We start from the raw sequence: 27,371 nt of genomic DNA, 5'->3' as shown, positions 1-27,371 counted from the left end.
CGTGCGCAAGACGCTCTCTCTCACGCCCACACGCCGCACTCTCGGGGAGAGCGCGAAGCCGCCGCGCGATTTTGGCGCTCGAACTACGAGTCCCGTGGTGCAGCGCGCGACGCCGGCGGCGGCGGCGTGCCGGAGAAACTACAAGTCCCGTGGGGCAGCGCGCGGCGCCGGCGACGGCGTGCCGGAGGAGCGCGCGCCGAGCGGGCCGCAGAGGTCGTGAGCACGTTGTTAGTGGGCGCGGCTGGCCTGTCCCGAGGGTGGTGGGGCGGAGGGGGTGGGGGTGGGGGGACGAGCTTCCGCCTGCACCCCGCGAATTCCGGCACCCGGAGCCACCCACCCTCGGGCCAGGTCACTGCGCGGGGTGACGGTGCGTGGCATCTGAAGAGCCTGTCGTCTGGTCTGTGCGGCGGGAAGCGGCGGCGGCGGCGGCGTCGTGCCAGCGTGCGAAGAGGTAGCCTTGGGCCCAGGACCTGGAAGGGGCCGCGGAGGGTGCAGAGGGCACCTTCAGCCAGCCCCGGCCGGGCCACCCACCCCGGGCGCGAACCTCGCCGCGCTCTCTCTGATTCTCACTCGGCGCTGCCGCCGGGGTCCGCCTGCGGTTTGGGGGCCCACCACAGCTGGCCCGTCTGCAACCCCGAGGCGGAAAGAGGTCACCCCCCCTGCTCTTCGCCCCTGGAGCGCGTCGTCCTCGGGGACTATTTTTTTCAACCTTTTTTTTTCTTTTTGCATTGTAACCCTGCGCCCTTTGCTCCTCCCCGACCTGGCGCCCCAAGAGGAGTCGTCTCGGGGCTTTGCTGGGGGTGGGGGAAGGGGCCCTGTCGGGGGTGACAGCGCCCCGTCGCGGCGTGCGGGAAGGAAGCCCCTGCTTTTCGCCCGGCTCCGCGGAGGCCGCTCGCAACCTGTCAGAGTGGGGATTCTGCCCTTCCCGCGGCTGGACTGGCCGTCTCGGGTGGCCCGGACGGTCGGGCTGCGGGAGGTCGCAAATCTCGGCGGTTCCCCCTCCCCTCCCGTTTCCTCCGCCGGGACGCCCCCCCCCCCCCCCCCCCCCCGCCGTGCAGAACCCCGGGCCTGGGGAGCTCCAGAGGGCCGCAGTCCGCGCCCCTTGCCCGTTACTGCCAGTCGCGCCGAGAAGGCCCAGGTGGGCGCCCGGGTGGTCCTCGAAGCCTCCAAAGACCCCGCTGGCGACCCGCGCTTCTGTGCGGTGGGGATCGGGCGGAATCGCAGTGCTGCCTAGTTGTAGGGTCCACTCCACGAGGTTTTGTCCACGGATTTAGTGTCTCGGGTGCTTTTGAATCAACCTCATGTTTCTTTTCGAAAGGGTGTGTTTCGGCCCGTTTGTGAATCTCTCTCTCTCTATGTATATGTATAGTGTGTGTATATATATATATATATATATATATATATATATATATAGTCTGCTATCTATCTATCTATCTATACTGTGGCAGTGTAGCACTGTCCTCCCCTTGTTCATCGATTTGCTCCAGCGGTCCCAGTAGTGTCTCCATTGTGAGACTTGTTAATATATACACACACACACACACACACATAAGATTATTATTATTATTATTATTATTTGGCCCCCAGCCACCCACTCTTCTGGTCAAATTGCTTTTGTCACCGAGAAAAGATGAAGCCAGGGCTCTGGAATTTTCTGTTCAGAGTACAGCACATCCGGATGCATCCCCTTGTCTAATCCTTTTCTTGTCCAACAACCCACGCTTTTACAGCTCTCGGGTATAATTGTTTTTTAATGTCTGATTTCTGTAGAAGATGGAAAATCATAATTTTGACACAGTTGGTTTTTTTTTTTTGAACAGTACATACAAAGTTTTAGGACGTGGTGGTGTTCTTGGAGGTTAGTGAGGAAGGGTTTGTTGATGGAAAAATCGTTTTCATCAACTTTGGAGGAGGAAGTGACTTTCTTTAGACCATTCACCTTAGTGTTCCTACTGAAATTTTACCTTTTCTGAACTTGGAGTTAAAAGGCTTTTCTTATAGGACAGTAGATTTAAGAAGTCTTGTTTATTATGTGTGCCGGTTAGTCTGACAGCCAAGTTGACTAGGGTATATAGAGTTATTAAATATTTAGAGTGTTCCCACGATGGTATTTTAATGACGTGATTATATTTACAGTCAATTGATTGATTTTAAATAAAGGGTACCAGTGATGTGGGTGGGCTTCATCCGACAATTGAAGATCTATATTTTGAATTGAAGTATCTCCAAGCAGACAGAAAGTCTTCAACAGTCTTGCATCAGTTTCTGCCTTGAGTTTCCCAGCCTTCATATTTGTCCTACATATTTTGGAGTGGCTAGTTTCCACAATTACATGGGTCAGTTCCTTAATAGACACCTGCCTGTCTTTTTAGGAAAATAAAAAAAGATCATCTGATATAGGTTGGGCGAGGGAGAGAGGGAGCATCTGACTCTGTGCTCAGTGTTTGCTCCTGTTAGGCTTGGGAGACCATTTGGTGCCAGGGTTCAAACGGGGTCAGCCTTGTGCAAGTCAGGCGCCTTATTGTCAATACTATCTCTCTGGACTCTCTATTAGGAAAAAAATCTTGTAGATTTTTAATCAAAGTTCTTAAATATAGATAAATATAAAGATATAATTTTCCTATTAGTACTGTATCTCTGTAACACTAATGTAGATTTTTCTTTTTTTAGAGGATTATCTTATGGGTGTTTTTTGAGTTGAGGATGAGGTTCCTAAATCCCTAATATTATATTGAAAAGAGCTAGTGACTGCTTCACAATTGGTAAATAGTGATACTCCATGTGTGATGTGGCAATAGACATGTGCAAAATATTGGCTAAAAGACAGCTTTCTGGATGATTATATATTTGCTGTAATATGTTTTGTATCAAATTAACTATAATAAGGGTAGCTTTTTTGCTTCTAATTATGCAGGATAAAGTAGGGTAAGAAAAAGAACTCCACATTTCTCAGGTCTTCAGATTCCTTGCTAATATCTGCATAAGTGACTTGCATAAGATTTTTTTTTTTATCTACTTTAAAGAAACACTTACTTTCCTCTAGCTGCAAAGGTAAAATTGAAAAATCAAGGCCAGAGTGTTAGCTTACAGATAGTTGTAATGCAAGATGATTTTTTAATCTACAGGATGTTTATAGATATGTTTTAGTTTGGGCCCCACACCGGACAGTGCTTAGTTAGGGCTTTATTCCTGGCTCTGCACTCAGGAATTTCTCCTGAGGGGCTTAGGGGACCAAATGTGAAGCCAGGGAATATGTGTTGGCCTCCTGCCAGGCAAGTGCCCTACCCAATTGTATTATCGCTCTTGCCCAACAGGTTATATGATATTAAAATGGGGCTTTGGTTGGGAAGGAAAGGGATCTTCAAATTGAAATGGGAGATGTACAGGTAGATCTTAGGAAGTTGAGGAAATTGAATCTCTCACACCCTCCACTCCAGTTTTATTTAAATAGTAAATCATATTGGCTCCTAATCCCAGTATTTAATTTTGTGTTTCTTTTCACATCTTTCTAGTGGATTTTTTTTTTTTAATTCTTTTACTACTTTTGTGGGATTGGGGAAGGGAGGTACACCTAGCTGCATGCAGGGCTTACTCCTGGATCTCAGTTCAGGAGTCATTCCTGGATGGGCTTTGGGGCCTGTTTGTGGTGTCAGGGGTCGAATCTGGGTTGGGTATTTTCAAGGCAAGCACCCTGACAGCTGTATTCTCTACATGACCCTATTTTTTTCTTTTAATAACACTGTGGTATACCAAATTATTCAAAATATAGTTGTTTTAGGTACTCAATGTTCAACACCAATCCCACCACCAGTGTGACCTTCCCTTCAACAGTGTTCTGTTTTCTACTCACCACCCCAGCCTCCCCCCTTAGCAGTCAAAACAAGTTTACTTCATGTTGCTTGTTAACTCAAAGGCAAATGAAATTGTCAAAAAGTAGACCAATAAAAGTCAATTTGTGATAATTGTTGTATTTCCCATTGGTGTTACTAACATCATTAATCTTAGAATTTACTGGGCTAGTTGGTGCTGGGGCTGGAGCGATAGCACAGCGGTCGGGCGTTTGCCTTTCACACAGCCAACATGGCCGACCCGAGTTCGATTCCTCTGCCCCTCTCGGAGAGCCCGGCAAGCTACCGAGAGTATCTCGCCCGCACGGCAGAGCCTGGCAAGCTCCCCGTGACGTATTCGATATGCCAAACACAGTAACAACAAAGTCTCCAATGGAGACGTTACTGGGCCCGCTCGAGCAAATCGACGAACAACGGGAATTGGTGCTAGTTGAGCCTTCTGTGTTGCCATTGTTGCTCATTGAGTTTGGTGGTCTTCTACGCAGTTTTCTTATCAGATTTGCTGTGGTCCAACTGGGCTGACAGTACTGTATGTTCACGCACTCCAGGAGGTGTGGGGCTGGAACGATTTGGTGGCTGGATGGCTGGATCGTGGGGTGAGGTTCAGTAGTGGCGCTGGGCCATTTCTATGGCAAAGGGTGTCTGGGTGTTGGTGTGGCTGGGAGCTGCTGAGCCTTCAGGCAGAAGAAGGAATCTGCCTGCCCCCATTCCAAAAAGGCCTTGGAGTTTTTGTTTACCTGGGTCTCCCCAGGTAAACAAAAACTGGTGTCATATTTTTAGTGGTATCATATTGTGTTCTTTTCAGGATCAGTTGTGGAGCTGGACCCTTTTATGTGGAAAATGTGTGGGTGGAATCCTACTTTTGTTTTTTTAATCTTCATGCTTTATTTGATTAATCTACTAGTTACATCCTTTAATTACTATTTATAGTGAGGTTCCCCCCCCCCCTTTTCTATGTTTTCTTGTTAACACCAGTTACTTTCAGTTTAAAGAAGATTTTAACATCTCTTGTAAGGCTGTATTAGTAGCAGTAAACTCTTTTAGCTTTTGCTTAACCAGGAAATTCCTAATTACTTAATTACTGGTTTTAATCTATCCTTGTGAAGAGTTCTTGGTTGGAATTTTTTTCTTTCGGCATTTTCAGTGTGCCATGCCATTTTCTATTGGTCTCTAGAGTTTCTGTTGAATTCTGCTTATAGCTTTAAGAGTTTCTCTTGTATGTGACAAGCTGCTTTTCTCTTATATTAATTTAGTTTGGTTTGTTTTTCTGCCCCACACAGTGGTATTCAGGGCTTACCCCTGGCTCTGCACTCAGGTCACTTCTGGTGAGCTTGGAGGACCATATGTGATGCTAGGGATAGGACCTGGGTCAGCCACGTGCAAGACAAGCACTCTACTCACTGTATCATCACATCGGCTCTTTTCTTGCTCTTAGTGTCCTCTTTTAGGATACCTTGGTGTGCATATTTTTAGTTTTCTCTTATTTGAAGCCCCTGGTTTCCTGTACATGGATATCTTTTTTTTTTTTAATAGTGAGACATCATGAGGTACAGTTGCAGACTTACTCATTTTTGTGCTTGGGTTTCAGTTATACAATGATCAAATTTTCCCACCACCACGAATCCCAGTATCCCTCCCACCCCCTATCCCTCCCATCCCACCCTGCCTCTGTGGCAGGGCATTCCCTTTTGTTCTCTCTCATTGGGTGTTGTGGTTTGCAAAAGAGGCAATGGGTGTCAATCATGTTTAGTCTATAGTCACTTTTACATGGATATCTTTTACCCTTTCCCAGAATGTAGATTTTTCCAGTCAACACTTTCCAAAATTTTCCTGATCCACACTCTTCTAAGTCCTATTATGCAAATATTGTTCCTCTTAATATTGTCCCATACATTCTTTAAGGTGAATTTGCTTTATTTTTATTATTTGAGGGAGAGGCTTGGGCCACAAGCAGTGGTGCTCAGGGCTTACTCCTGACTTAGTGCAAACTGAAGTTGGCTGCCAGTAAGGAGTCCCAGGGATGAAATCCAAGTCAACTGCATTCAAGGCAAGCACCTGTCTCTTTGACATCGCTGTTACTGTTATTATCATAATCATAATCTTTTTTCCGGTGGTCAGAGGAAAGATTTTTTTCATCATTGTGGCAGATCAGCTAAATTTAGCAAGCTGTGTGTGTGCGTGCATGTGTTTGCACGCACAAATGTGCCAGAGAGAGAGAGAGAGAGAAATGCTTAGACAAAGCAACGTTCTTTTTCCCAAAAGGATCAAACTTCCTAAACCCAAAAGAAACCCTTTTCTAATTGACCAGGGGCATTCCTTACTCTTGACCACCTGCTTTTTCTGTGTCCCTTGTAGCATGACCCTCATTCATGATAGATTATGTCCCTGGAGATGCATTTGGCACTTGGTGTACTTTTGGGTTTTTTCCAGGTTCTCGGTGCTTTACATACTTGGATTGTAATAAAAATGAACTTATCTATATCCAGTGGTTTCCCTTGGGAGTCTCATCTTTGGGTGGCAATGAAGTATATACTTTCATTCTTCAGTCATCATCATAATCTTTACTCTTCCCTTAGCACAGCGGTAGGGCGTTTGCCTTGCATGCAGCCAACATGGCCGACCCAAGTTCGATTCCTCCACCCCTCTCGGAGAGCCCGGCAAGCTACCGAGAGTATCTCGCCCGCACGGCAGAGCCTGGCAAGCTCCCCGTGACGTATTCGATATGCCAGACACAGTAACAACAAAGTCTCCAATGGAGATGTTACTGGGCCCGCTCGAGCAAATCGATGAACAACGGGAGGGCCTTTACCTTTACCTTATCCCTACATTATTGCTGTTATCCTTGCATTCTATTGGGAGCTCAAACCCTTGGTTGTAGTGCTTACACACTTGGTTGCATTTCCCTGGGCACTACAAGCTGAGTGCACATTTGATTGTGGTGCCTGAGATCTATCATTTGACGTGGATGGATACAGTTCACAGTGTGGGGTGATGCTCCGAATCAAACTCATGGCCTCACCCATGCTGGGAAGGGACTCTTCCAACAAATCACATCTTTCAGCTCGAGGTTTATTTACTTTTTAGAATTATTTTTTCACTTGACTTCTGTTTGAGATGAGTTCTGTTTATCTTGTAGTTCACTTTTTTACTTTTCTCCTTCAATTTCCTGGGTTTGGGGGTTTTTATGGTGGGGGGTGGTGGTTAGGCCACACCCAGTGGTATTTCCTGAGTGTAGGATCTTTACTGGAGAGTTAGTACAGCAGGTCTGGGTTTGCCTTGTATGTATTTGACCCAGGTTCAATCCCTGGCACCCCATGTCGTCCCCTGAGCCCACTAGAAGTGGTCCCTGAGCATTACAGGGTTGGCCCCAAAACAAAACAAAACCCAACAGTGAAGTCAGTGAGGGCTGTTAGATTTGGAGGGAGAAAAAATAGCAAAGGTGAGGCAAGACTCTGGAGCTAGAAACCAGAGAGAGTAAGAGAGTAGAAATTAGAAACAGAACTAGATGCAGAGAATGAAAAAATAGAATTTCAGGTATTCAGTATTCAGTTGTGGAGCAATGTTAGATTACTTCAAGATCAAAAATATGTTCTTGAAACGCAGTTCCTCAGAAAAGATATAAGCATTTTCTGTAAATATGTTCTCTTTTTGCTCTTCTCTTTGTTTGGAGGCTCTACCATGCAGTATTAAGGATTTGCTTGTTCCTGGCTCTGCTCAGGGTTCATTCCTGGTGTGGCTCAGGGAGCCGAATAAGGCAAGATTGAATACAGGTCATCTGCCTACAAGGCAAGTGTCCTAGCCATTATACTGTCTCTCCAGCCCCATCATGTGGTACTTTGGAAAAATTACCGATTTTCTGTAAAAATGGTAACATTTGTCATTTAGGACTGCTCTGGAAATCAGTGGGTGAATGGAATCCCTTAGGAATACGCTAGAGCATAATTTAACCTTTTCTGAAAATTAAGAATTTAGCTACTGCTCCATCATTACCACAACTTGTTTATTTAGCTCAGTTCTCATATTAGAAAACCCCATAGGAAACTATATTGGAGGAGATGGATTATATAACAGAAATTATATTGAAGGCATCAAATGAATTTACTCCTGGCTTTGCACTCAGGGATTAGCCTAGCAGTGTTTGGAGGACCTTATGTATTGCCAGGGATTGAATTCAGGTCTGCCACATGCATATGCAAGATCAGCATCCTACCTGCTGTACTATCTTTCTAGCCCTTGTTTGATACCTTATTTCTTTCCTGCCTTTTTTAAAACCAGCTCCCGGAACCACGCGGCCGCATTCTCGACCGCGCGACATCTTATTATGTCATCTTATTCTCTCATTCCTACTTTGGACAAACTGGCAGGCTACCGAATGTAACCTGCCCACATGGCAGAGTCTGGCAAACTCCCCATGGTGTACCCAATATGCCAAATACCAGTAACAATGATGGGTCTCATTCTCCTAAAGAGCCTTGAATATAGCACTTTCTTAAAAATCTCAGGGCCAGGATGAAGGAGACGTTACGGGGGCCTGCTCGAGGCAATCGACGAATAACAGGATGGTCCTGATTCGTGATTCGTGATTCTTTTCTGCTAATTACTCTGCTGTATCAGGACTGTTACATATGTCTATTACTGCTTCCTCATACCTAGACCTTGATCTCGAAGAGACTTTGTTTTATTACCTTGATTAGTTAAAATTTCATATTGACTTTTTTTTTCTTTTTTTCTTTATTTTTGGTGTGGGCGTGGCATGAGGCCTCCTCAGTGGCATTCAGTGTTTACTCCTGGCTCGGTGTTCAGGGATTGTGTAATCTCCTGGCAGCTAGGGAGATTCCTGTGGGGCTCTCTCTCGCCTCCTGTGTTCGGTGGATTCGGGCCACTTGCCCACCCAGGGTGGCCGAAGCCATGGGCAGACGAAGGAGGAAATGAGGGCCACCAGGCTAGTTGGTGATCAGTTGCCATTTATTCCATTCTCCCCATGCACCTGTTACAGTCACACTAAGCACCCCATTCCAGTCTCACACTGCCCCTCATTCCCGTCTCCTCCTGTTTCTCCCGCTCATCTCTCTGCGCTCCCTCTCGCAGTGGTGTCTCGTCTCTCCACGTGCTTGCTCCTGCATACTTCCCCTACATACTTCTCCCTCTGTCCCCCTTGCTAGTCTCTCTGTGCTCCGTCTTGCTGCCCTGGTCTCTCTCCCATCTCTCTCCAAATCCCCGCATTGTGGGTAAACCCCACACCTCACCTGGTAGCACAATCAACATATCAGAAGCCCTTCTTGATCACTGATTAGGCTGGAGGGCTGAAATACCACCTAGGGGTGTTTCTCCTCTCCTTAGTCCAACAACTTGACATCTTAATTAACTTCTTAATTCTACTTCTTAATATTAGTTATTTTGTATGGACACAGAGATTCTTTGAGCTTGTAGAGTGACTCTCTTGGGGATATCTTGCTATAATGATCTCAGACTGCAGTGCTCAGGCCAGATTAATCTTTCCTAACCCTAGCAGGGCCCTAATCTAGCTGTTAATTTTGGAATCATGACAGAATTTGTCTATGACCATGCTCTTAACTTATAATTAAGTATTAGGCTCTTTGGCCAGTCCCTTGTAAGACTCTGCTTTTGGGGTGCTAGGAAGTAAGGGCAACTGAGTCTTAAGTCAAGAGAGAGAGAGAAAGAGAGAGCGAGCGAGAGAGCGAGCGAGAGAGAGAGAGAACAGAACAGATGCCCAGGGGTGAATATCATTTGGAGTCATTTAACTCCCAAGTTACAAAAGCATAACATTGACTGTCTTCCTTTGTCTATACAAAAAGGACATTGCTCTGAATTAACTATGCAGAGAACTTAAGGAGAAGAGAAAAAACAATATTTTCAGGTTAACAGAGCACAAAGAAAGAAGTTACAAGTAAACACACAGGAATGGGAGCACTGTGGTGGGAGTAACCCAGGAAACCTAAACTCCCTGTGGCAAGGCTGAAAGAATAAACTAATGTTATCTTACAAGGGATCACTACTGATGGGGTTTGGGGGACCATATAGGGTGTCAGGAATTTGAGTTCAGGTCTCCTGTATGCAAGGCAAACATCGCACCCTCTGTAATATTGTTCCTGCCCCAGTATTGATTTTTCAAGTTTCAGACCCATCCTGTATGACTGCCCTGTAGAATCTTTTCTTGTTGTTGAGGCCACTGATCACCAGTCTATTATTTCACTGTGAAATTTCACACAATTCCTCTAACAACCTTGTGACATAATCCTCATTTTATTATTGGACTTGAGCTTGGAGTCTAACAGGGGATGAGTTGTTCCCAAAACATTACGTACAGATCTTTTGATTATAAGCCTTATGATTTTTTCATTATAATGAGTTTCTTCTTTATGAGCTCTATGTATATTTCTTTTATAGTAATAAAATAGCTTAAAATATTTTCTTCCATTATGTCTATTTTATATTTATAGCATTTAAAAATTATAGTATATTATAAATATATATGTATATATTTCTTAAGATTAATTTCTGTGGTTCTGATAGCATGGTTTTTCCTCTTACCGCTTAAGTTTAAGGATTTATATTTTAATAGAGTAGCTTGAAATGGAGACCTAGGTATAATCTATTTTTTTTTTTCAATCTAGTCTCTGTAGAAGCTGAAATCCATCAATCATTATTCTTCAAAATGCAATGGAATGTACCAAGGACTGTATTCCGACTTGCACATAGGACATGCCTGGAACCACTTAAAGTTGGTCTTTTTGGACATTGTCAAAACTTAAAAGGAGCGATAATTTCACATAATACTGAATGTAGAGTAGTTTTGATTGCAGGCTCTCAAAAACAATGGTTGCATGTATCTACTGCCCAGTTTGCTGGAAAGGAAAGGAAGACATTCAGTCATGCACCCCAGCCAGGGGTCCTTCAGCAGAAGGAGTGGAAGCAAGATATTTTATCCCAGAGGGTTATATCGTCCAAATCCACATCCTCAGAAACTCCGGACAAAAAGGAAGAACTTGATCCTTTACAAGACACGTCTATTAGTCTTTATCAACGATTTAAGAGGACATTTAGACAATATGGAAAAGTTTTGATTCCTGTGCATCTAATAACCTCTGGAGTTTGGTTTGGAACATTTTATTATGCAGCCATAAAGTAAGTTTTTGCTTGAGTTCCTTTCTCATTCTTATCAGATGTTTATTAAAGCCTTAAATAGCTATTTCATTGCATTAAGATGTAAATGGTTTAATTTTTCATAACCTGGAAGTCACTCCAAAGAGGGCTGCTTTTCGTAGCTAGTTTTCACATTGTAGTAATAGCTAGTGTTTAATTATCATGTACAGCAGACATTTTTTATGTTATCTTACTGTTTTATCCTCACAGCAACTATATGAAGCAGGTGGTGAAGTTGTTTCCACATTGTTAATGAGAAAATAGATTAGGTAAGAATAAATGAAAATAACTTAGCTTTCCCTCCCAAAATTCAGCAGAGGCTAGACTAAAATCCTGTTAGGTTTGTGTTCTTTCAAAGTCCCATGTTTTTAATCACAGCTCATCTCTTACTTGCATTTAGCATAGTACAGAAGTACTAGATTTCAGAAGTTTGGCAGAACCATGATTTCTACACTTTGAATGTTCGTGAATGTGAAGAGATTTTTTGCCGAATATGTGATTTGGGTAGGAAATTGAAAAACACCTGTCCCAGTGTTTTTCCATACCTATTGTAGCTATAAAAGCTATAAAAGATTGCAGGTTTCTGCTTTCACAGTTACTACATCTGATAAGTGTCACGGGTCTTTTGTTCTGGTCAGGAAGTAATTTGTCAATTTGTCATATACTTAAAAATTTAAGAGGATCAAGTTCATGTTAGATACGTATCACAAGATAAACTTTGTAAGAAGTTAACTTGGTGGGCGTAGTTGAAACACTATAAAAATATAGCATGAATTATAAAATACAGCTTTCAGAGCATGACTGAACATAGACACAGCTTCCTAGTGATTTACAGACTGTTTCTGCCACTAGCAGAGCCCAGTGATGCCTGTGCCTCTTCCTTTCAAAGTGCTTTGTGGTCTTTAGTGACCTGAGGAAGATGAGCTCAGTGAGTTCCTTGTCCTTAGGGCAATGATACAAACCACTTTGAGGTTCTTAATAAACTCCCTTGATGATAGAATTATTTTATACTTCCTAGAAGCCCACTAATTATCACTATTTGGTTGTATGAATAGCTTGATATTAAGGTATAATAAAATGTATTCATTTTGCATATAAATCTGGCTTCTAGGGAAAAGGTTATTATACTGAATTGAAATACAATAAAGTGAGATGGCATGTATTTGTTCTTGGGAAACACAGAATTAATGGTTTTTTGCAAAAATTCTAAAAGGATTTTTAAAAACTTTTTGCCTCATTTAATGAATGCTGTTCTGTTTTCTGTTATGTTCCTGTTTTTTAGTTACCTCACTGTTTATTGTTTATCACTAGGTTCCATGAGATGTTCTGTCCATAAGGTCTTTGCATGGATATCTAATGAAATTATCATTTGTCTTATTAATAAAAATTTTCTCGTATGTATATTACTCATGGAAGGTCTCCAAGCTGCCCTTAGATTTTTATTAGCATGAAGTCATGTACCTTTTATATTACTCTTTTCTTTTTACGTTTTCTCAATGGGAACCCAGACCTTTGGCAGTGGGATCACCTTGGCCCATACCAACAACCAGAGATTAAATGCAAGACTTGCCTGGGGCATTTCTTAAACTATTGAACCATTTTCCTGCCCTTCTGTCCTTGGGATTTTTAACACTAGAACTGTCAGGATCAAAAAGGTGTGTGTGAGGACTACACCTGGACTTGCACTTGGAGGCCTGGTGTAAGCCAGGCAAGTTCAAGCCATTGATGGAATCATCTTTTGGTCCCCTTGTGCCGCAAAATTATTTGGGCCATTACTTCTACTGATTCATGTGAGATTTTCTCTTATGAGCCTTTAAAGGTTTTTCTGATTGAATATTGCTGGCGATGACATGGGTAATATTTGCTTATTCTGTTCTCCTTAAGTATCCCTTTTAAGGATTCAATCTCCTGACCTTGAAGAAATCTACATTATTATTAAGTGAATAGGAGACTATCAAATGGGCTGTTAGAGTGAGTTTGTTTTGTTGTTTCATAATTTTTTTCTCTAGTGAAAGTTATATAACTAAAAAAAGCAGAACCCCAAATAACCTAGTGTTATTAATTATACTTGAGATATTCTCAGTACTGTCTGGCACCTGAGATTGCTATGGCAGCTTTCTGCCACATCCTCTGTAGAACGTGCCTTTCTTAATTTTATCCTGCTCCTGTCTTTTATTGTTTCTGTGTAAACATGGTGTACAACTGTATACTTTAAAACCATATCCTCGAAAAAAAGTATAAAATTATATCCTTTATCCATCACAACTTGACTTTTGGCTTGAGAATTTGGTTGTCAGATTCATAGCTTATTTCTTACCATCTCTGGTGATTCAGCTTTGTTTTACTTAATATCTGGTAGTTGCTTTATAGTATGTGGTTTGTGTTTCTTCAAAAAACTGTCCCTCTGAATATTTTTATTAAATCCCCAGTACTTCTGAAATTGATGTTGATTTGTTCTAAGTGAAGATCTTATCAAAGATTATTAGAAAATAAAAAATTTTTAAGTTCTTTTCTAAAAGCAGTGTATATTGTACTAGATGATTTTTTTTGTAAAATTAGAGTTGATTATAATAAATGCCGGTTTTTACTTCAACTGACAAGAGACTGACTTTATTTAGTTATAGCTAGAATAAATTGTTATTCTTGTTGTCTACTTACTATTAAAAGAAAGAGGAGGAGGGGTCAAAAAAATAAATATTTTAAAAACTTGAAGAAAAAAAAAGAAAGGAGAAATAGTTTGTAACATGGATGTTTGTAACATGGATGACATTTGTTTGTAACACGGATGACATTTGTTGTCAGTGTTTGTTTTTGTCACCCTGACAACTAGCATAGTTGCCTTTCTAGACACCACAGAATGAATTGCCATTCTATGTTTGGTAAACTAATGATTAATGATTTCAAGTTTTCAAAACTTTTTATTTCAAGGAAATCTCCAAATTCTGAGTGTGTTTTTGCCCTTGTATGTTTCCGCATTAGTTGAAAAACCCCCATAAAGGGTCCAGAGCTATAGTACAGTATAGTGGGTAGGGCTTTTGACCTTAGTTCTATCCATGGCATCCCACCTGGTCCCTCAAACACCGCCAGGAGTAATTCCTGAGTGCAGAGTAACCCCAGAGCATTGCTGGTGTGACTCAAAAAGCAAAAAAAAAAAAAAAGACCCTATAAAGTTGGCAGTGTCTGAAACATAGCTTTTGATCAGCTTTTGGAAACTACCTGAGAGTAAAAAGTGATACAAAGTGGGTATTATTATTTGAATCAGACCTTCATTAATCCTAACTCGTTAGTAGTATTTTTTTTTGTTCTCTGAAAAAGAGATTTTAAAAAGAAAGGTACAGATAGGAAAAGCCAAATTGGCTGCGTAGTTATTTCTTGTATTAGTTTATCCTTTCTAAAGAGTCTTTTAGTTATCGTTTCCTTTTGTTTTCATTAATGGGTACTTTTCCTTGACATTGATCAGCCATAACTACTGAGAGTAGTGACTGAATTCTGAATATTGTAGTGAAATCAGGGAGAGACAGCTTTTTCCAGTTAATAAAATTATTTTTAATAGTATAATTATGAGTATACATTTTTAATAATTAAAAAGAATTAAAATTATAATTTTCAGCTGCCTTTTATATTGGCTATTAGATAATTGAGGTTTTCTCCAAACATGTAGAATAATTTATTACTTTTTTTTAAATTAAAAAAAATTTTTTTCAGAGCATCACAAAGCTGTTCATGATTGGATTTCAGTCATACAGTGTTCCAACAACCTTCCCTCCACTAATTTATTACTTTCATAATGATATAGTAGGTGATGTTCTCATCACCTATAGTTAAATGTGTATTTATTTATTGGTTTAGGGTCCACACCCAGTGATGCTCAGGTGTTACTCCTGGCTCTGAGCGATAGCACAGCGGTAGGGCGTTCGCCTTACAAGCGGCCGACATGGCCGACCCGAGTTCAATTCCTCCACCCCTCTCGGAGAGCCCGGCAAGCTACCGAGAGTATTCGATATGCCAGACACAGTAACAACAAAGTCTCCAATGGAGACGTTACTGGGCCCGTTCGAGCAAATCGACGATCAACGGGAGGGCCTTTACCTTTACCTTTACCTGTACTCAGGAATTATTTCTGGTGGTGCTTGAGTGATGCCAGAGATTGAACCTGGGTCAGCTGCATGCAAGGCAAATGCCACTGTACTATCTGGACATAACATATAATTTTAGAATTAAAAATCTTAGGTCTTGATATATGAATTGGAATGATCTGAGGGATTAGGCTCTTGTGGAGCAGTTTTAAAATTAGGTAAATTATTCTGATCCTTTGCACTTACGTTGTTTTCTCTTAATTATTGTGTTAAATGCTCTTTCATTAATATGCTAATTAGGGTTGTCCAAGATGTTTATTTGCGTATGTTGTCCAAGAGTGAAATGTCTGTGGTTGTCAGTACAGAACTGACTTTTTAATAGTTTTCGTTTTGGTGTTTTCAGATAATCTTTTAAAAATATTTATCCCAAGATAATTTGTGTGTATATATTTAAATTTTGTTTTCTGTTTCTTCCTTAGAGGAATGAATGTTGTTCCTTTCCTTGAACTTCTTGGGTTACCTGACAATGTGGTGAACATTCTAAAAAATTCCCAGAGTGGAAATGCACTAACTGCATATGCTTTGTTTAAGGTAGGTGCAATTTAGAGTTTGCTCTGCATTCATAATATGTGATCTACTCTGTTCCCCAGAAAATACCATGTTAGCACTTCTTTTAGTGCAAATAAAATGATTTAGAAAGAGTACCTTGAAAATAGATGTGATTGGACAAATGTTACACTTCTGAATTTCTTCAGTAAAGTCCTCTTTTTAGGGTTGGGGAGATAGTATAGCAGGTAAGATACTTCCCTTGCACATGATTCAGGTTCAGTTTGATTCAAATTGTTTCGTGTGATAAATCCTCAAATATTTGGAAAATAGAGATTTTATTTTGAAGCTTCTATCTTTGTAACTGTCTTCTGGACTCAGATCATTTTGCTTTTATATAGATAAAGGGAGTGCCATGCCACAGAGGCAGGGTGGGATGGGAGAATAAGGGGGGTGGGAGGGGTACTGGGATCAGTGGTGGTGGAAAATGGGCCTTTACCTTTGGATCGTTATTTTTGAGAAAATGACTCATTATAAATTGTGTAGTTTAGTGATTTTAATCATATTATTCTCAATTGACTGTCATTCCAAGAAAGAAAATAGAAAGCATTTGGAAGCTAGATGTTTTATTTTATTTCTAGTATATAAAAATATTCAGAATAATGAATGCATAGTAGCACCCCAAAATAGCATTAGTTTTGGGGGGGGTTGGACCATACCCAGCAATGCTCAGAGCTTAGTCCTGGCTTTGTGGTAAAGAATCACTCCTGGAAGGCTTGGGAAACTAGATGAGGTGCCAGAATTGAACCCAGGTTGTCCACAAGCAAGGCAAATGTATGCACCCACTGTACTGTCAATTCTGCTCCCAAATTATGTTCATTTTGTTATTCTCATTAGTTTTCTCTGAAATATTAGGGGTAATTTCATCTTTTATTTTAATTTTGACTAGTGGGCTTAAGCTTACTTAAGTGACTTTTTTTTTTTTTTTTTAGTGAAACACCATGAGGTACAGTTGTAGACTTAACAAATTTTTGTGCTTGGGTTTCCGTTGTACAATGATCGAGTACCCATCCCTCCACCAGTGCCCATTTTCCACCACCACTGATCCCAGTACCCCTCCCACCCCCCTTATTCCCCCATCCCACCCTGCCTCTGTGGCATGGCACTTCCTTTTGTTCTCTCTCTCCTTTTGGGTACTGAGACCTGCAAAAGAGGCATCGAGTGGCAACATGTTCAGTCTAGAGTCTAGTCTCAGCATGCTTCTCCCATCCTGGGGGGATCCTTCCAACACCCCCCATGTGGTGCTCCCTTCTACATCTGGGCTGCCTTTACCCCTAGAGTGTGAAGCTGGCCTCCAAGCCATGGAGTAAACCTCCTGGTACTTACCTCGGCTATTCTTGGGTGTTAGTCTCCTATTTTGTTACTTTATGTTCCCCAGATAAATGCAATCTTTCTATATCTATCCCTCTGTATCTCATTTTGCTTAGCATGATACTTTCCATGTAGTACCACTTATATGTAAATTTCATGACTTCATCCTTTCTGACAGCTACTTAAGTGACTTTTTTAACATTAAAATTTACTAATGAATAGGTTACCATTTCTAGTTATTGTGAGTTATTTGATTTTAATCAAAATAATGATTTAAGTAATTTCTCTAATTATAATTATTCCTTAACCCATGTTCCCGTTATTTATGTGTAGCTACTATAATTTATATCACAGTACCTTTGACTCATTGAAAGTTTTTTTATTTTTTTTTTATTTGCTTATGGGCACCTAGGAATTCAGAATCATGTCTTCATCTCTGTGTTTTCATCATGCTGGTATGGTGTTTTGTAGGCAGTGATCAGTTTATGAATATGCACTGTTGAGTTGGAACTGAAACATGAAAATAGATTAGCATCCGCAATGTTCTTCTTGCTCCCTGCCCATCTGTGCAGTGGAAAATGTGGAGGGGATTGCCCTGAGTATTTTCTGTAATGCACAGTTTCAGAGCAACAAATTGAGATTTATTGCTTCAATAAGGCAAAGTTCCCAAGTGAGGTGTAGCAAAGATGAAAACAAAATAACCTGTGAATATGACCTTGTGGCCTAGCTAGGATATAATTATTAACCTCCATGTGCTGTCCTTGATATGCACCAATTTTTTAGTTGACAAAAATTTGTGGTGCCCCTGCTGTGTGCCATCCGTCATTCTGGTAACTGGGAATACTGTGATTAAATAAAACCACAAAGAGGCTGCTCTTGTGGAGTTTGTATTTATTCCAGTAGTCGGAGGCAGTTGGAGAGAAAATGAAGGTAAAGTAAAAATAATAATAAGAAAACACATTTAGTATTTAATTTGTCTTCATTGTGGATTGGGTTCACACACATACACACTCTCACACGTACACCCTTACACACACACACACACACAGACACAGACACACAACCTTTGCAGCTTTAGAGGACTGGCGAGGTAAGAAGGTGTGGGTTTTCATCAGAAAGCTGTTGGGGAGATGAGCATTCCAAGGGGCGTGTCTTGACTTAAGTGCAGAGTAGAAAGTGACTAAGTGATAGTTTTTGAACATCTATCTTAATTTAACCAAAATGACCGGTGTGCTTTATTGTGAATGGAGATGTGTTTTAGGGCATGGGTAGAAGTTTAGAGACCTGGCTAGAGACTAACTAGTGTTCTGAGTGATAATAGCTGTGAGGACCATAGTGATAAAGAGTGGCTTGGGTACTGGATATGTGTTGATGGGGTTGCTGATGGAATTTTGAAATGTATTGAAAGTAAATCATTTAAGGGAAAAAGGAGGAATGGAAGCTCTTTACAGACTGTTGGCTTGAGCAACTGAAGAATGAAGTTGCCATTTTCTGAATGCAGACAACCTTGAGAGGAACTGTTTACAAACAGGAGGTCAGTTTGAAACAGATGGACATCTTAGCTCCTTCTAGACAGGTCTTAGGAATGAATAAGTGGTTATTTAAGCTGAAAGCTTCTCAGTCTGAATGTGAAGTGTAAGAAACAACATATTGATGGAAGAGAAGACATGACTGAACGAAACTGCTAGGGGAGTGAGCGGGGTGGACCAAAGAATGGTTTCAGGGATTGCCCAAATGCTGACCCACCAGGTCAGAGGTAAATGACTTGAAGAGGAGTCAGCAGGGAGGCCCAGAGGAGGGGGTGTCTATGATGTGGAAGGAATCAGGAAAGTGGTATTACCTTCCAGGTGGGAAATACTGGCTCATAGTTCTCACCAGAACTATGTATGTTAGGAACCTCCAACTCCCTTTGATGAGGCAAGCTCCTTGGTTAAGAGTAAGTTTAGACAGAAATGAAGTAGGAAGTTAGACAGGCCCATCGACAACTCTCAAATCTGTTACAACTGCGAATTTTAAAACAAAAGAATATGAGACAGAATCTTTTTGCTTTTATGATTCTTTTTGACCAGTTCCTCTGTTTCTTGGTTTTTGACCTTCTCTGGTTAAATTGGGCTGGAGCGATAGCACAGCGGGTAGGGCACTTGCCTTGCATGCAGCTGACCTGGGTTCGATTCCTCCGTCCCTCTTGGAGAGCCCAGCAAGCTACCGAGAGTCTCCTGCCCGCACAGCAGAGCCTGGAAAGCTCCCCGTGGCATATTCGATATGCCAAAAACAGTAACAAGTCTCACAATGGAGACGTTACTGGTGTCCGCTTGAGCAAATCAGTGAACAACAGGAGAACAGTGCTACAGTGCTGGTCAAATTGCCATATCTGCAACATGTGCATCGTTTATCACTGTTTTCCCTCATTGAACCTCCTGATTGGGATACAATTCCCAAGGATGGATGGTGAAAAGAGGCAGTATAAGGGAAAATCAGGAAAGAGAATGGAATGTGAAACTAAGCCAGACATTGTAAAGAATATTTGACCATGCCTATATCTCAGCATTTCAAGTAATCTCATACTGGTTTCATACTAGCTACAACATTTGTGGATTTGAACTGAATGTGCTCATGAGTGCTCTTTTTACATCTACCTTGGCTACCAGTGCACCATCACAAACCTGAGTCTGCCACTGTCATCTCTTTCTAATCTGGGCTAGTATCTTAAGTGACAGATACTCAGAAAAAGCTTGCAGAGAATATGGTCCTCGTTTGGAGAGAAAACCTTAAGAAAAGTGACTGCTTAACCTGGTGAAGTAATTAATTTATATTGTATGGTGATAGTTGAAGAGCTTTGATTGAAAGTTGTTTTTTTCTCAACCAGGTATTGATCTTTTTGCCTTTTCCTTCAGATTGCAACACCTGCCCGCTATACGGTGACTCTGGGAGGAACTTCCTTCACTGTGAAGTACTTGCGGAAGCATGGTTACATGTCAACACCTCCTCCTGTTAAAGGATATCTCCAAGACAAGATGGAGGTGACGAAGGAGCTTCTCACAGAGAAAATGGAAGAAACTAAGGATAGACTCACTGAAAAATTACACGAAACCAAAGGAAAAGTTTCTTTAAAGAAAAAAGTGGAATAGGGTGCCTTATATAACAGGTTGTAGGAAATTCCTGCATTTTATCCCTTTGGAGACTATGGACAAAGATATATGTTCCTGATTATCTTTTTGGTTAGTTACCTAAATATACCAGTTCTTTGAGAGTTATGGAACTGATACCTTTTAAAAATTAAATATTACTAGGGGAAAAATAAAATCAGTGTTTCTTGACGATAAAGAAAACCCAGTATAATAAATTCCTGTCAGTAGTAACATTAAGCAGTATTCAGTGTCTTATACACTGACACTCTTTTTCAGGTTCTTCAAAATCATACTTGTTGCATTATGTTTTGTTATAGCTAGAATTATGCACACTAGCCAGTGGATTCCTTGAATAACCCACGCAGCCTTATTAGGCAGGTTGTTAACACTAGACTTTGTCTAATGTCTCTTTGTCTTACTTGTTGAGGTTTAACTGTATTCTGTTCACAGTGCGGAGACAAACTTTTATAAAAACTGCCTACCTGTGACTAAAATGATACAAAACAATACCTAATGGTTATATGCCAATAAAAAATACAGAGTTTTTATGAAGAATGTTGAATAAAAATTGAGTCATGTAAATAAGATGTATTGGTTATATGTAAATGAGGAAATTGGCTGGATTTTTATCTGGTTTGTCATAATCATATTTTTTAAAAGCAAATATATATTGCCAGTGTTTCTCCTGGGACATAAAACTGTACTGTGAATTGTTTGTATCTTCTTCTGCTAATATTTCAGGGAAAAGTGAAAACCTTAAGTTCGTTGTTAGAAATCAGACATTGTTAAGTAGTATTTTAAATTTGTAGTTCTCAATCAGGTACAGAGTTGGAGGATGGAAAATAACATTGGGCTGGAGATGCATGGGATCAGCTCCTTGAGGCAGCCTCTTCCCAGCTTCTTTCTTTCAGACTTACTATTGATTTTAGTATCAAGTCAATTTAAAAATTGTTCCTGCTACTTGCCCCCCCCCACAAACACATATTGAAATATCCTTGCCCAGAGCATTTTATTTAAAATATTAAAATAGAAAATCTATCATTAGATTATCTACTTGGAATAAAATTCAGCCATTGTCATGTATGAAAGTTGCTAGGATCACACAGGTGTTTTAGGTTGTATATCTATTTGCTCTAACTATTTTAACTCAATTCTAACCATTGAGTAGCCTCTAGCTTGAACTAGTCATAAGGCTAGAGGATGTCGAAAGAGCCTCCCGCAAAAAGTCCTGCAGAGATCGTGACAGTTTGGCAGGATTTTTGTATTAAATTCACAGTACATCCAAACTTAGATAATATCTAAAGGAAAAAATGTTTACACTTATTATATGTAATGATAGGGCTGGAGCGATAGCACAGCGGGTAGAGCATTTGCCTTGCACTCAGCCAACATGGCCGACCGGAGTTCAAGTCCTCCTCCCCCCCCCCTCCCGAGAGCCCGGGTAGCTACCGAGAGTATCTTGCCAGCACGGCAAAGCCTGGCAAGCTACCCGTGATGTATTCGATATGCCAAACACAGTAACTAGTCTCATAGTGTTACTGGGCCCACTCGAGCAAATCAATGAACAATGGGAGGACAGTGATATAATGATACGTAATCATTACATTGGAATACTTTTTTAACTGGAATCTTTTTGAGTGACAGTAGAATAGTGAGAGCAAGAGAGCTGCTGGTCTGCTGATGGATGAGATGAGTTTTCTTTTGCAAGTGAGGCAACTAGTTCACAACTGATGGCACACTTTAAATCAAAGCACAACATGATTTATCTGATGAAGTCATTTGCAGCTTTGAAGAATTAAAATGTTATGATACTTATTTCTTGGGGCTTATTATTACTATTTTGCCACGGAGACTATATCTGTGCTTAGAAATCTTTTTTGGAAACTCTTCAATAAAATTGCCTTTTATTTTTTTTTTTTTTACATGGCACAGGGTGTATTTGCCAGTGGGTCACTAATAATCCTGAGGCTTAAATTTGCTTTTCTTAAGTAATCTACCTTTTAGATAGTTCATTTGAGTTGTTATCGTTGAGTCTCAAATTTTGTTGTTTTTAAGCCAGTTATAGAAAGTGAGACACTGATGAAGACTTTAAATTCTCTGGGGGGGTGGGGGGGGAATCTCTTAAGTTGTGAGAGATTCTGTTATTAGTTGGCATCAGGAATGACACCTGTCAAATGTACCACATTGCTAACTACAAATAGCTTTAAAAGGGGGGCCGTATAATATGTTGAGTTTGGAATAGCAGCTAACAGTGTAATAAGTGTTTCAAATTTGTTACCAAGACCATAAATATACATAGTTTGCTATGTCTAATAAACCATACTTCAATTAAAGTAAACTTCATACTTTTAATTAACTTGCCTATTACTAGAGCAGCCTTTTATCTAAAGTGCTTGTCTGTATATTTTGTTTTATTTGGGGGCCACACTTGGCAATGTGGTTACTCCTTGCTCTGCACTCAGAAATCACTCTATTTTTGGTGGTGATCGAGGGACTAAGTGGGATGCCAGGGATCAAACTCCTGTTGGCTATGTGTAAGGCAAGTGCCCTACTCAATCACCTCACTTCATCCTTATTTAAGTAGGATGTGAAGGCTTTGTATAAACCAGGCTGTGACTCAGATTCAGCTTATATAAAATGAAAAGAATATTTGTTCAAATTAACAACTCAAATGAAAATTAGATTCCATTAAAATACTTTCCGTGTATTCAAAAATAACTAGTCCAACCCCATCTGGCTGGAGTGAAAGTACAGCAGGTATGGTACTTGTTTTGTACACAACTGACCAAGTTTTGATCCCTGGCATCCCATATGGCCCCCTGAGCACTGCCAGGAGTGATTGTGAGTGCAGAACTAGGAACTAGAAGTGAACCTTGAGCCTCACCAGGTATGGCCCCTGGTGAAAATGAAAGAAAAGTCTAATATTTTCTTTTTTTTTTTTTGCATATAACAGGATACTGTTTACAGATTTCAGTAAAGAAGAAAAAGAACATAGAGAGGGGAGTACGTTTCCCAGTGGTGAAAATAATAAAATTAGACCTCCAAATAAGTAATTTGTTGTTAGCATAATCCTCCATCTTTTTACAAATGAAAGCTACTCCACTATAGTCTTTTGTTCAAGTTTAAATAGAACTATTTGCTGTCTATTTTAAGCAAACTTGGAAAAAATAATCCCATGAATTAAAGGTCTTAGTAGTTTGGGCACAATGGATGTTTTAAGGAAAAGAAGAAAGCTTTACATTAGAGTCATGTATCTTTTTCCTATGTTCTTACTGAGTCAAGGTCATCTTTAATTCACACATGGTAAACAAGACCACTAGTGGCAGTAGTGAAATGGACAGAAGTTTAATTTACCAAGAAGTGGCACTGAAAGGGCATCTTTTCTAATGCTTTTTGAAACATTTTATAAATTTAATTTATATTTGAAAGTATTAATATGAAACAATATTTTATAAAGTGTTAGTGATATACACATTTCTGAATTATTGAAAGATTCTTTTGGAAAACTGGTAATGTTAATATTCAGTTGGCTATAGATAACTAAAATTGGCACCTTATTTCAGATTTTCATAATTAACTCTCAAGTCTAAAATAGAACAAGTGTTACTAAAATTAGTTTGAAGTATTTTTTAGATTAGAAACTTACTACTTAATAGACTTTATTTGTTTTACAGTTTTAAATGTATTAAACCATAGTGGCGTAGATGCCATAATGCGCAACAGCATTCAAATAGCAAAGCGTAGGGTCTGGAGAGATAGTGCAAGGGTTAAGAGACTTACCTTGCAGAGACTGATTGCGCCACACTTGGTCTCCAGCTACAATCAGGGATCTCTGCTAAGCTCAGAGTGAGGACTATGCTGAAGCAACACTGGATATCACCCCCCAAAAATTAGAGAAGTGTCTTTACTATCTTGGAATTTAACCACCCAGATCAAAATTTATGAAACCCATCCCTCTCGAGTGTGGATGGGTGGCCTCCCCCACCTCCCTGTGGAAGACCCAGCAGGCACACCCATGTCACACCCTGCCACCGTGTATGTTCATCTACTGGCCTTGTTCCAGAGACTCAAGGGCTGAATTGCAAAAGAGACGTATTAGCTACAAAAATTTTCCAGATACTTATTCCTAGCTGAGAACTCTGAGGCAATCTCCCCCCACACACACCAGGTATTCCCACACCCCAAATTTGCCACTTTGCCTCCGGTGGACTGCTTAGTTAAATATTTGGATTTTTCTGGGCAAAATCTTCAAACTTAAAATAGTAACATCCCAGTAGTAGCACACCAGATTGGATGGGATGTAGAAACCAATCTCAACTAATAAAAATATTAACACAGAAGGTTAACATGCAACAACAGCTTAGTAAACCCCAGACAATGTCCCCATGGTGAGAAAATTGTCCCAACAATCTTTCCATTAGCCAGTGGTAACAACCAATATGATATACATTATTGTGGGCCTGTTAGAAGTGCAGCCTTGAGGGCTGGTTGGGAAAATTGGAGATGGTGGTGGAGGGGAGGTGGCAGTGGTGGTGAAATTGGTGTGGAATATTGAATGCCTGTAACAACAAATCACCATGAACAACTTTATAAACCACGGTTTAAATAACGTAATAAAGTGTGGGTGGGTGGGAACCCTATTAGCAATAGTACTGCAAAACGGTGCAAGTATATATATGTATAATATATAATACATGTTATATTATATATATATATATGGCTGGAGTGATTGCACAGCGGGTAGGGCATTTGCCTTGCACGTGGCCGACCCGGGTTCGATTCCTCCATCCCTCTCAGACAGCCCAGCAAGCTACGGAGAATATCCCGCCTGCACGGCAGAGCCTGGCAAGCTTCCCATGGCATTTTCAATGTGCCAAAAACAGTAACAAGTCTCACAATGGAGACGTTAACTAGTGCCTACTCGAGCAGATGGATGAACAACAGGACGACAGTGCTACATATATATATATATATATATATATATATAGAGAGAGAGAGAGAGAGAGAGAGAGAGAGAGAGAGAGAGAGAGCACCTCATCGAAGCAGACTGGCGTGGTCAGAGGCAGTGAGGGTAACAGGATTGTTGGAGGGAAGTAGACACTGGTGAAGGGAGCAGTGTTAAAACATGTGCCTGAAAATCATGAATAACAGTCACTTTATGGTGACTAAAAAAAAATTTTTTAATAACACGATTCCTTCAAAATTATAAGATCTAGAGATGTACTTATTTTTTTCTGCAAATATGAACTTGGTTTTCTCCCATCTGATACTATGTTGTCCCAAATTAATACTACTGGGATTTCAAAATATTTTGCTTATTATATACTAGTGTATAGTAGATTTAAGAGTTCGGTTTTCCTTTTGAAACTTGAGGAACCTCTCTTTTTGAGAATTTATCTTGACCAGGAACTTTGACCTGACCTGCTTCTTGAAATCTCTTTGTCCTGAACTTTGAGCTTATAATTTATATTTTAAAACTGTTGCATCAGACCAATTGGATAGAAAATCTTTCCTCTGTGAGAGTTTTTTCTCTGTGACCTCTATGTCAAGTTGGTTCACTTTAACTAGTCAAAACAAGATTTTTTTTAATTGTCTTCTTCAGGATTAGGACTTAAAAATCAAGCTGTATTCTTCCCTGTGTGTTCTTGAGAGTCACAAATAAAAATAGATCATAATTATCTTGTGGCAAGTATCTGGCTATTTTGATGAGAATGATCTAGTTGAAAGACTGCAACTTGATTTCCAGTGCTTTCAGGGGGAGCACACCATTCACTTGTTCTTTGTTTTGATGATGATTCAGAGGTCACTCCTGGAGGGGTGCAGGGGACCTAAAAAATGCCAGGGATCAAACCTCCATTGAATGTGCAAGGCATGCGCTCCACCCGCTGTACTAATTTTCTGGCCCCATGTTGCCTCCTTTAAAGATGGCCTATGAGAGCAGAAGCCATAGCTGAACGATGTTCCCATCTCATTCTTTTGGTATGTGAGGGTCACAAAGAACCTTTGCTTCACTCTGTTCTGCTTTGAATTGTAACGCAGTTAAAACCAAGAGAGTTACAAAATTCTTTGAAGTGAGAAAGAAAAAGCCAAGTTTGCGAATGAGCCTGATTATCCATGCAGTAAACCACCCTATCTCTCTGGCAGTGTCACACGACCAGTTTCTTAGCATGAGTGAGACAGAACATTTGCTATTGAGATGGATGGTTCATATATGATTTTTAATATTAAAGCCTAGACTTCATAATATTTTGATAAAATGATTTTTACTCTGAAACATTGGAAGGCAGCCTCCTTTTGTGTAATTGGATAATTCCATAAAGATTACTCTAAGCCTGTGACACAAGAAATATTGGCAATGTTTTCTCCCACACTACTTAGGTGCGTCACTCCTTAAATAAGGGTAGTCAGGGATATTATAAAGTGCATGCTTCATCTGTAGGAGCCTCTCAGTTCAATCATTGCTATATCCATTCCCCCACCCACCACCCACCCCAAAATGGAAATTTTAAACAAACAGTGCATTCTCTCTATACACAAATATACTGAGCTTTTTATTTTGTATGCATTTGAGATTCTGTAATAATAAGTATATTTTGACTAACGTATTGAATATAAGTCCGTATTCTCTTGGGGTAGTGGTAATCTGGTGGGTTCTTTGTGGCTGTTGCTTTGCATCTCTAAGAAGAGAGGTGACAGTGGTTGCCATGTCAAGACTGCCCGAGGAAGGTCTGAGAAGTCCTCAAGTACCAACTCCTGCTGCCCTTCTGTTCTGTCTGGCAGTGGAATTACAGAACTCTGTCACCATGGTGCCCCAACAACATCAACAGTTTTTACTTCTGAAACAAATGAATGTAGGATATGATGTGTCATGACTTACATCTTTTGGTTCAGAAATAAGGAACAACAAGAAGTTGAAAATATCAAATGCTCTTGTCATCAATCTCTAGTGTGACTTTTGTTGAGAAGCCAAGACTATTAAAAGAATTATTTTGGAAGCATTTTTGGCTCCCTGGAGAGCTCTCATAAACCCTAGGTTTAGAGGAAATTTAGATAGAAATAGAGCCACAAGTGAGCTAGATCTTCCAGTATAGTCTTTTTCATCTCATTCCATGTATTCAAATCAAGTTCATATTCCAGCACATTTTAAAATGCTTTTTGTTTTTTCCATCTAAATCCCAATTTAATAATAATCCTTAGCTCCTTCTGCTGGTACTTTCCTTCAAGAGAAAGAATTTTTA

The 27,371-nt window shown here is 40.5% G+C and overlaps 1 protein-coding gene across 2 annotated transcripts; it reads left to right on the top strand.

Annotated features, from left to right (window-relative positions):
- Window positions 1-117: 117 nt before the first annotated feature.
- FAM210A (family with sequence similarity 210 member A) lies at window positions 118-22,238 on the top strand. 2 transcript variants are annotated; one of them, XM_056127838.1, is made up of 4 exons: window positions 118-213; window positions 10,484-10,994; window positions 15,568-15,679; window positions 19,900-22,238. In XM_056127838.1, exons 2-4 carry the CDS (start codon window positions 10,525-10,527, stop codon window positions 20,131-20,133), a joined length of 816 nt encoding a protein of 271 aa, XP_055983813.1. In that variant the 5' UTR covers window positions 118-213; window positions 10,484-10,524; the 3' UTR covers window positions 20,134-22,238. The 2 variants fall into 2 exon arrangements, with proteins under 2 accessions (XP_055983813.1, XP_055983814.1); XM_056127839.1 differs by lacking the exon at window positions 118-213 and adding an exon at window positions 304-451.
- The last annotated feature ends 5,133 nt before the right edge of the window (window positions 22,239-27,371 follow it).

The sequence above is a fragment of the Sorex fumeus genome, unplaced genomic scaffold (assembly GCF_029834395.1).
Source record: "Sorex fumeus unplaced genomic scaffold, SorFum_2.1 ptg000063l, whole genome shotgun sequence".
NCBI lineage: Eukaryota > Metazoa > Chordata > Mammalia > Eulipotyphla > Soricidae > Sorex > Sorex fumeus.
The sequence above is the reverse complement of the archived record's forward strand: the minus strand, read 5'-3'. Positions and strand labels throughout refer to the sequence as shown.